This window comes from Scleropages formosus, chromosome 19 (assembly GCF_900964775.1).
Source record: "Scleropages formosus chromosome 19, fSclFor1.1, whole genome shotgun sequence".
In the NCBI taxonomy this organism is placed as follows: domain Eukaryota; kingdom Metazoa; phylum Chordata; class Actinopteri; order Osteoglossiformes; family Osteoglossidae; genus Scleropages; species Scleropages formosus.
The window spans coordinates 12586996-12598322 of NC_041824.1; the positions used below are offsets into that span (position 1 = coordinate 12586996).

The following is an 11327-nucleotide window of genomic DNA, read 5'->3' on the forward strand; positions in this document are numbered from 1 at the left end:
TTTTTTCGTCTTTCGTCTTCCTGTTAGCTGAGTCTTTGCATTGTCCTCTAACTATTCTCATAAACAAGGTGATTTCACACACAGAAGTGTTGCTGAGTGGATGCTGTTTTGTTTCTCAGTAAACTATAGACACTGTATAGTGCAAAAATCCCAGTTGCGTAGCTGTTCTGAGATGCTGGAACCACCATGTCTGATACCAACAATCATACGATGTTCACAATGACTTAGATCATGAACCTTGTCTACTCTAATGTTTACTCCAACAGTTTCAGGACTGTACTGCATGTACGTGATCTGCTGTTTACAAGAGTAGGCTATGTTAGTAAGCAGGCATACCTAAAAAGTGTTCACTGAGTATACGTTAGAAAGAAAGCACACCTGACAGATAAATTATATCATACAGGACTTTACAATTTATTGCAATTTTTAGCATTTTATTTTAAATACAAAAGCTCAATGCAACTCCCTTGTTGCTGTCTGAAGGCAAATGTATTTAAGCGAAATGTTGCTGCATTTCTTTAATGTGTGCTATGGACACGTTGCATATCATAAGCACACTTCCAAGCCTACTTCTAATTCAAAAATTCAAAGACCCCAATACAAAAGTCCCTTGTGTAGGTCATATTGCTTTTTAATTATGAGGTAATACTGAGTATACCAAACATTGAATGCACCCTTTACTTACAACCTCTTCCCTACCAAATCACATACACTTCCTGAATAAAAACACACGACACATGCTGTGCTCAGGAAAACAGAAAACCCAATTCCAAGGATTTGGAATAATATCTGTGGAGTCTATTCCAGTTCTTCATGCTTCTGAGGCCACAGCTTCACGCTTTGGTAGTTCTTGATGCAGGAGAAAGCTGCTGGTGGGATCTGGCGTCGATCAATAAAGTTGTTCTCCAGGTGCACAGAGAGAAGGGTTGAGTCTTCACTGATGTGAGTGTCACAGACGGAGTTCAAGGGGACCTTCCTGTAGTGGGCAGCAGAGCAGTTAAGAACATCTTCTGTTCAGATCACTTGACTGTTGACACTGTGCTATTGTAGACCAAAAAATATTCTCTCGCAAAAAATGTGTTACACCATGTCCATTGCCCTCATGTGATTCTACAATCAGATGATTTCACATGTATAAAAAATTCAAGTTATACATTGTATAACTTTGTACCTTAAAGTACAGTAACCTAATGCCATGGCCATAGAACATGGGATATGAGCACATTGCCGCTCTGTTTATGGATGTGTATGGAACGCTGCAGAAAGACTCTTTCCCAGTTCAAATATTTCAAAACATTTCTCGATTTATATAAATGGCTGTTTCATAAAAAGTCTAGATTTATGGAGTTGTTATATTTTTAAAACCGTACAAAGTGCAAATGATGCCAGTCCCCCAGATTCTCTGAGCCTCCTTTCAGATGTCGTTGTAATTTAAAATATTTGGTTCAGTCTGACAAAAATACATATATTTCAGATGTTAGATGCAGACACAGGTTAATTCATGTACTTCATTTTCAGAACATAATTTAACTACAGTGTAGTGACAGAAGTGGTCAGGTAAACTTAATTAAGTCCTGACCACAGTCTCTTCACCAACATTTTTTACTTTAAATTTTTATCCCAGAGTTTAAATGCAATTTTTGTTGAGGAACATCGTCTTTCAGAAAAGGGAATAAACTCAGCAAGAAAACTAATAGCGGAACTGGCAAATGATGTAAAGGTGTGTGTGCGTGTGTCTCCGTGTGTTTCTGTGTATTTGTATGTCTCAGTGTGTCTGTGTGTGTCTGCCTTTCTACCTGTCTGTATTTAAGTATGTATTTATGTGCGGAAGTAGATGGGACTTTGAGAAAACATCACCTGATGAGGTTGTGGTTAAGTTTCAGCACCTCCAGGGCTTTGAGCTGCAGCAGGCCTCTTGGCACAGACTGCAACAGGTTGTGGTCCAGGAGCAATTCCGTGAGCGAACGCTGCAACCCCAGGAAAGACGCAGCGTGAATCCTATCTTCATGAAGCCGATTGTAGGACAAGCGTAAGAACTCCAGGCCAGGCTTCATGTGGCTGAACACATAGCTGGGAATGCGCTCAATCTGATTGTGGTGCAGTGAAAGGTGGCGCAGGGTTTTTGGCAGGTAGGAGGGTACGTGAACCAGTTTGTTGTGTGACAGGTCCAGGGTCTCAAGTTCACTAGAAGGTAGGAAGGGGTAGAGAAAAAAAATGATAAAGTTTGGTTTAACCAAAACGGTTACATTGAAGAAGACATCTGGACAGATATTTTTCAGTCAAACATTACAAGTAATTACAATATATGTAAAGTCATTTTAGTTAAATTATTGTCTGAGTTTTCAGTTAAGATATATACCTCTCAACTTATAAATTAAAACACCAAATTCAGACTTGAAAACTTTTACAAAGCTAGCTGCACAGTCTAAAGTTAAAGCTGAATGTCACTGGCAGACCAATGTGGCATAAAACCGTTGAAATATCTCCTTCCAAAACACAGTTATCAATCGGAAAAAATAACACACATGTACTGTAAATCAAGCTTTAAGTACAGTTGCTGCAGCTACGAGTGACATTATCCCCCTCATCAGCAAGAATCCACAAGGCTCTGGAGTTTTTGAAGCATCTGATTATGCAAACAGTAGTGGAAGGAGCCAGAATGCTTCCTTTCATACCAATAAAGGCAGCGAGAGACGTTACACAGGGACATGTTACACGGGTTTTATTCCCTGCATGTCTCCTACAAGAAGAAAAAATAAAAATATAAAAACTATTTTGAAATATTCTTAAAAAGCAAGATTACAGACAATTTCTGAGAATGAAACTCGGGAAACACAATACGGTTTGACTTGGTCAAAGGGGTTCGGAAAATTTTGTTAATCTCAGGAATATAATATTTTAATGTAGTGATATATTTTCCCACAATGACACTAGGAGTTATGTGTCTGTGGTATGTATACATATATTTTACAACTTTTTGTGAGGCCTCTGGAACAAGCTGAGTCAAACAAGTCAACCTAGCTTTCAGGCTTGAACTGTTGTCTTAACATCCATCCATTGTCAACAACCACATTAATGTCTTTATTCTATACTGATAACTTGAAAAAACTTTGGTTAATATACAGCTTCATTGTTATTAACAGGACATTATGACCTAATAATTTTCTGCATCTCATTAACATTATTCATGTAAATATACTGTATCATTAATTTTAAAAATGCATATCATGATGAACCTCATAGTTTTTAGCTCTCAGCTATTGTAGGATTTACTGCAATATCATGACATGATGGACAGCAGTTAAAGTAATGGTTACACTTATCACCTTGCAATCTGAAGGTCTCCAGTTCAGCTCAATGTTCAGTGTAATTCCCTTGATAAAATTAACATACTTCTTCTGAATTACTCCACAAAGAATACCTTACTGTAAAAATGAGTAAATGTAAAATCTCCTTATCTAACATTGTAAACGCCATTCAACAAGGGTGTCAGCTCAGTATGTACCCCAGCAGAAGAGCTAATATTTAAAAATCAAAGTGTGCACATTCTCCTGAATTACAATGTCATACTTTAATAAAGGAATAATTTGCCAATGAAGTTTGAGAATGCAGCCCATGATGGTCTATGAATACAAAGCTAGAGAATAAAGCCACAGTTTGTGTTTCCTCTGAAAAAACCAGGACTGCAGCTATGGAACATGTCCAACAGGGCAGACAGCATCAGTGTCCAATACTTTATGTTTGACTGAAGTGAAAATCACCATAACCTGGCAGGGGAATTGTTGTTCCTTTATGTGCTTCATCCGTGAAACTTTATTTTCAGTAAATTTCAAGTGTAGGCTTTGTATCTATTTTGAAAATATTTAAAAAAATATTTACAAAGTTGAAAAAGATAAAGCAAATATATTTAAAACTAATACCAAACGGTCACAATACCCAAGGAAATTATGTACTTTCCAATCAAATTAAATTGTGTCAGAAAGGAAGGTATGTATCTGATAGTACGCAGCTAGAAATCACAATTACACAGTAGAAATATCAAAATTATTGTTGTCAACTGGATATTGGCTGAAGTTCTCAGGTAGATGTTTGATAATACTATTTCTAATTTAAATTCATTTAAATGTTTATAGGCATTTAAAGGTTTGTAGTTCCCTTATACAGCTAATGGATGCATTTTTCTGTTCTAAAGTTTTTTCTGTCTCATTTTCTCTAAATATGGAAGCAGAAAACAACAAACACGTCCAAAATGCTTTGGCAAAAGCATTCGTAAACATGGGTGACACCAAAGAACCAAACCTAAAATCATATAGTTCAAACCCACACCTTTCACTCTGTGGTTTGGGAGAGTGGTCATTTCTCCCCGTCTACTTCTCAGACCCTCAAAAACAACTAGACAGTTAAAAAAAATTTTCTCTGCAACCACATGCCCTACTTAAGACAGTGCTGTAGTGGCAATGGAATCCATATCAACAGAAAAATTATTATGAACCACACACACGCAGACCTATTCTTTGTACAAACTGGCTCTGCTTACTAGTCTTCTAGACTAAAGTGCCTTTATAAGGCACATCATGTTGCCATGACTACTGAAACCTTGGGATAGTTTTTCAGCTGTCCCTATGGAGACCAACAATGTTAAACCATAGATATGCTCAAAATTGTACTTTATATTAGAGTACTTTATATTAAAACCTTACTCATCCCTTGAAGTATAGAGCTTCTGCTGTCATTGAAATAGCTATTGGAGCACATCTGAGGGAAAAAAAATACTGACCAATAATGTATGTACAAGAAAATGTGCAAGACCAGGCGCTGGGGATGTTTTCCTCTGTTCATGTGGTAGAAATAACATGGTGGAAAGTGATTGTGCACAATATACTGTAAAATGCACAGCCTGTTCTGTAGCTTCCGACAAACCTCTTAGTCTGTGCATCACCATGTATAGCAGATAGTGGGTTTGATGTTAGTTTTTTTCTTACTTTGATACCTCACAGTGAATTTATATCTTTGAGCTATCCCTCCTTTTATTATGGATTTATAAATTTTGAGGGAATGCCTTTGGGATGTTTTAAAACCCTTTGATTACCTTCAAAGGCCTCCAAATTTTTGCATTGGTAGTATATTTCTTTCAAAACTAGGCATTTGCTGAGTTCTTATCCTTTACACGACGACCCCAGAGGGAGAAAATCCAGTAATACCTATCTATTCAACAGGAACAGCATTTAGCAATTGCATCTTTGAAAATGGCACATCATGTCCAGTCATATCGAAATGCAACTGAAGCTTTTGAACAACAGGAATGCACCAGCCACAGGAGTACACGATTCAATTTGAAAATAAATTAATTCAAAATCAACCATTCATGATTTCTGTGACAGCTCTCCAAGCTCTTGGAAAATGTTCAAAAAACATCCCAGTGTTAAACTTAATTTTAAAACTAACACATTTTTTTGCTTTGTGCGCAGCATGTTAACAATGAATAAAAGTTATCATCTTGACTGATATGGCCATTTTTGCTTGTTTTTCAGATACAGATTTTTTTAAAAATACTTTTGGCAGGATTTTCATTCAAGCTATGCTATGCTATAGTGTGGTTTTTTATGAAATTGCATATACATAGGACTGAAACACAGAAAGTTGTTTGAATTAAAACTTTGCCAGTTATACTCCACTCTTGATAGCAAAGGTGGAAGCATGCAATGTCACAGCTGATATCACTTACAGTAGGTATGTCCATGCCCTCGGGGCAATGCGGGCTACCGAAATCTGATTTTGGCTGAGGTCCAGAGCCTTCAAGTGGACCGTTTTATTCAGAATCCCCTCTTGGACTCCATCAATTCGGTTTTCAGAGAGCTGCAGCACCTGCTCACATGGAAATATTACATAGATATTTTCAGTGATGTCATTCAATGAAACATAACAGTTGACAGCATTTTATATACATTTATATACATACTGCGTATAGAAGGTACATCCTGTGTTTCTGTACCCTCCTTAAAGTAATTATTTTCTCCATTTGCCTACATTCTGACAAATATTAGTCTGTAGCCCTGTTTATTTTGTACTGAAAGATTACTACAAATGTTAAATACTAATAAATTAATCAAATTAACATAAACCTCATCGCACAACCTTGGAAATTTTGACAACCCAAATACAAGTAACTAAAAACATGAATTCATTGTGGAAGACATGCTGAAGAAACACCACCGAAAAGCTGAATTTCAGTGTGTGGACAAAGTAGCGTTGTAGCCGGGGTTATGGCACAGAACTGGCTCCTTCACTCACCTGTAGGGAAGAGGGTAGGCCTGAGGGAATTGCACAGAACTTGTTTTCCTCAAGCCGTAAATAGGTGAGCTTCCGGAGCGGTCTGAAGGTGAGCGGGGACACATTCCCATTATGGAGCCTGTTATCCTCCAGTTCCAGTGTTAGCAGGTTGAAAAGACCTAGCAGACACATTTCCAGGTCCTAGTTTTTATTGCAAGGACTGCATTGCAGTGAATTGGAAAACTGCACACTGGCACATAGAAGCTTTCCTTTCACCAAGAAAAGCCAAGCCCAGTTCTGTTTCTACTAGTGGGTGTTTCCATTGGCTGGACTTATATTTGTGCTATGCAAAAGGTGGACTTATATTGCTTATGGGGCAAGAGAAATCACAGTGGTAAATTTGGAAATCATATCCATTTTGTGTGGATTGATTATGTCCATCTAAAAAATTAACATTATATTATAATCATGTGTCAGAAACATATAGTACATAATTTTGCTGTGGCCTTTGTTAACTGATACTTATGCACTTGTAAGAATCACAATGAAGCTTTGGGGCTACGTTTAAAAACAAAATTTTAATTTGTTTCAATTTCTTCAGGAGCAATCCACATGGTGTGAAATCGCTATTTTACCAACTACTCCATCACAGAGAAACAGGCATAAAAAATACAACACACCTTGAAAACTGTAGGGTGTAAGGATGCTGATCTTGTTGTCATTTATCTTGAGTTCTTCCAGAGATGGTGGTAGAAGTGGGATTTTGGTGAGGCTGTTCCCATCCAAATTTAGCCTTTTTAGTTTTTTCAGACTCTGCAACGAGATGCAATAATTCAGTTCAATTCAACTTGATCTAAATTAGTAAAACAATCTTACAAAAAAATTGTCAGGCTTTATCAGGCATGTCCTTCTCAGATCCAGTAATGTAGCAAACTGGTGAATCCCTTCCCAATCTGCACATTCACCCGGAACAAGTTTGAGCTCAGGGAGGAGTCAACAAGTTTGTTCTTGCTGAGGTCCAGCCACTCAAGGTTGGTCAGCCCGGCAAGGCCTTGGGGGGGAATCTTTCTGATTTTGTTCTCTAGATGAGAGAAATACAAAGGCAGGAGTGTAAGTGTTACTATGGGAAAACCTTGATTATAGCCATCTCATTGCTGAACTGTCACAGCGACAACACTTTCTTGTCCTTCGCAGTTTTCTTTTTTCTGAAATTAGGCTTAAGTATAAAAAAATTGTATGCAGGATATGATTTGGACAAACATAGTGAGGAAATGCTTACCGAAATGCAGTGTAACTAAAATGAAGAGACACCTTACTGATCTCTACTACCACCTATGTAAAAAAATTGAGGCCTGCACTCAAATCGTATTCAGTTCAGTCTACCTACTTTTACCCCTTATTACTCACTGCAGCTATAAAAAAAAACTCACACACCCACACAATGTCTACAAAGGCTTGTCCCAAGCAGGGTCGTGGCAAGCCGGAGCTTAACCCGGCAGCATAGGGCACAGGACTGGAGGGGGAGGTGACACACCCAGGACAGGATGCCAGTCCACCGCAAGCAGGACTTAAACCCCAGACCCACCAGGGAGGGGGCCCCAGCCAAACCCGTTGTGCTACTGCACTCCCCTTATGAAAATCTCATCTTATTTATTATGATATAATATTTATTCACATTATGTTTTTTTCACATTAATTTTTATAGCTACATTGTTATGAAGTTATTTTGTTTATAGGAATATTGCTAAATATTGTGATTTCAGTGAAAAGCAGCCTGTGACTTGGATTTACAGCATTGATTCAGAAGCTCCATTATTATTACACCAACATCTGTGCCTCACTCTGTCTTTGTGCTTCCTAAACTCACCTGGGAGGTACAGGGTTCTGATGCGGCGATCGGTAATGACAGGTAATTCCGTCATACCAGCATTCCCACATGCAATTACAGACTCGGACAGTAGGCACCCAGCAGGAAAGAACTTCATGAATCCATTCTTCCTGGTGTAGTGGGAGGTGTGGTAGAAGGGGCCACGAAAGGCAGGGAGAGAATCCATGTCTTCATCATCATCTTCTTCATTGTCATCATCGTCCTCATTCATCAGATGTTTCTTTGCAATTTTGAGTTTCTTCATTTTTGTTATCATGTCCCTTAATTTACCCAGAGTTTCAGGTGCTTTCATCATCTCATGGGGTTTCGCACCCCTCACATTTAGCATTCTCCTAGCTGCAGGTTGTCCACCTCCAACTGTCTTTTGCTTCACAACAGACTTGAGCATCACCTGTGTTAAACATAGAGAGAGAACTACACTATTCTGGACTATGAGACAAAGTTTCAGCATCTGAGGATTCTGCCAACCAGGTAAAGTATAGATCTGTCAGACAGCTGCAGAATCTTTCTTCAGCTCTGTAACGTTACATACGTTCCTTTTTCTATTTTGCCGTACTTACTTCTTTGCCTGAATTTGGTGCAGTCCCCATTGTCTTGTACTTAACTTCCAGTGCCCTCCTGTTGTTCTTGTTGGCATTCTTTATGTCTCGCTTCTCTTTTTTCTTCTCTGTTTTGTGGATCACCTTCTTTATTCTGTGGACTGGAGACTGATGTGTTACATCCTAGTGGTTTACTCTGCGATACAGAAATTTGTATCTCTCCTTCAGCTGTCTCTACTGTTCCTTAGCAATGATATTAGTTATTAAAGTCATGCTTATACAGTTTGTCTTAACTGCAAATAACAGTGCCATAAATTAAATCTGAAAGCTCCAGTCCTACCAGTGTTAGTACAGGGGATGGGTTGGCAGACGATAACTCCAAGGTGACACTTGCACTCAGAGCAGGGTTGGGCCATCCACGTGGCCCTGTCATTCAAAGCAACTCCATTTACTTGACACTGGCTGCTCCCTGTTATACACATGCAGATAATTGTAAGCCAGAAACACCAAAAAATTGCTCACTTAAAACATATGCTCAAAATCTAGATGCTTCTCTGTTCTTTGAGATTCTATAGTAAAAGAAAACTTATTTATTAGGGACAAAGATAATGGCACGACTTTTTCTTTCTTATATTTTCTACAAACTCTGGACAGCTTACCTGCATGGGCAGGTGAATCCAAGGAAACCGCTGGTGGGAAATTGGATTTCTTCTCCAGCTGCTCTGTGCTCTCGTATCCATCTGTGGATGCAACACATACACAGAGCAAGAGCACCACAGTCCTGTGCATAATGGTCCTGACCTGGATGTCTCTGCCTCTTCCTGGGTCTCAGAGAGCAAGAGGTCTCAAAACCAGTCTGTGAATTCCACTCAGCCATGGCCTTTTATATTTCCTCCTCCAAAGACTGGAGAAGGATGCAAGGAGGGAAAGAAGGGAGGTCAAAGAGATGTGGGGGTGAGAGAAAAAAAAAACAACTTGAAAATATGTAGAAGAAAGCCACTCTCTCATTCCTATTAAAAATCCCTTACACACCTCTCTTGCTCCCTCCTTATGCCCCCGCCTTAAACAAACAAGCAGTGAGGCAGCGTTGGAGGAAGGGAACGCTTATCTGAGACAACGCTGACGGTTATGTCGACTAGTCTGCATCAACAGGAACCGTTGTTTTTCCTAGCACCTTGCCATCTGCAATCAGAATAATTTGAGGGCAGTAAATTACCCTGAAAACAAATTAATGTAAAAACGCTGTGTACTGAGTACTTCTCCATTCTTATGCAGTCACCTTGCGTTGGGATGTGAAATAGGGAGGGGAAAATGACCCCAGTACAGGAAAGGCTTTACATTTAGACCTTGGTCAGAATGAAAGACCCCTTTGTCTCCCTCTGGCCAAAAATGCTGGTGGAGGTGGAAGGGGGGCACATACAGAGGGCACAGTCCTTAGAAATTCGTAGCATCTTCCCAATCCTGGAGTCAAGCCTGACCTCTCCACCTTTGCACTCAGTGTTGTAGCTTTTGCACTGCTCTATACTGTAGTACAACCGCTGGCCCCACCACACTGCACATATTCCCCAATACACAGACTCCCACAACACAGCGGAAGGATATGTTGATTTTGGTGAAGAGTTTCATGGAAAATCTAAAGATATCGTTAATGGATGTCACTGCCCTTCCTACAAACCTGCCCCCTCATTCCACAAACTTGAATCTTGACACTGTTTCCTGAATAACATAGTAACATAGGGTGAATAAATATAGATTTTGCGGGTTCTGTTACCGGAGCATATCCTGTTTGTAAGATTTAACAAGGTCCATTTATAAATGTCAACCATTTTTATTTAAGTAATTACCAAATAAATGAAATGGATCTTGTCTGTGACTTTTAGTAAATCCACTGGCAAATGCTTTTAGTCTTTTTCTGAATAATAAGTAAACATGACTAGAATATTATCCACTGATTTAATATCATAAAATTGTTGCATTAAACAACTGCATTATTGAGTGGCATATATAGCATTGAATGTTTAATTATATTCAATATTGTCACGACCCACACAAACGAAGGGCGTTCCCTTCGAGCAGGGACAGATATCGATTGTAAATAGTGGATGTGAACAACGATTTCTGGGAGGTGTACGTACTTGTGCAACCATAGAGAGGACTGTTAAGGACATTAAGTGGGTGAGCACCTGTTCATGTGATGAAAAAGTTGGGTTGAGGTGCCAGTCCTTGAGGAAAAGGGGTTCTTTGGTTTGAGATCAATCTTCCTGTTTTTACTCACTGATATCTCTTGCTTTGTACCACTGTTTCAATAAAAGTTTATAACTCACTGTTTCTGTGTCTCATTCTGTGCCGTAGCAGGGCCTAAACTTTTTTCTGCTCCAGCAACTGATAAAGATACACACACACACACACACATTTCCTGAACCGCTTGTCATGGGGAACCGGAGCCTTCCCGGCAACACAGGGCATAAGGCCGGGAGGGGGAGGGGACACACCCAGGACAGGACGCCAGTCCATCGCAAGGCACCCCAAGCAGGACTCGAACCTCAGACCCACCAGAGAGCAGGACCCGGTCCAACCCACCGCGCCCCCCTGATAAAGGTAAATTTATCTATATACGCATGTATGCATTT

General features: G+C 39.4%; 1 protein-coding gene across 1 annotated transcript; it reads right to left on the minus strand.

Moving 5' to 3' along the window:
- Positions 1–474: 474 nt before the first annotated feature.
- Positions 475–9539, minus strand: LOC108939207 (extracellular matrix protein 2-like). Its single transcript, XM_018760360.2, has 10 exons — positions 9357–9539; positions 9038–9166; positions 8719–8858; positions 8138–8549; positions 7236–7351; positions 6951–7083; positions 6292–6449; positions 5726–5865; positions 1858–2184; positions 475–976 (listed from the first exon to the last, which is right to left on the minus strand). The coding sequence occupies exons 1-10, from the start codon at positions 9484–9486 to the stop codon at positions 799–801; spliced, it is 1863 nt and encodes a 620-aa protein (XP_018615876.2). The 5' UTR covers positions 9487–9539; the 3' UTR covers positions 475–798.
- Between the last annotated feature and the right edge of the window lie 1788 nt (positions 9540–11327).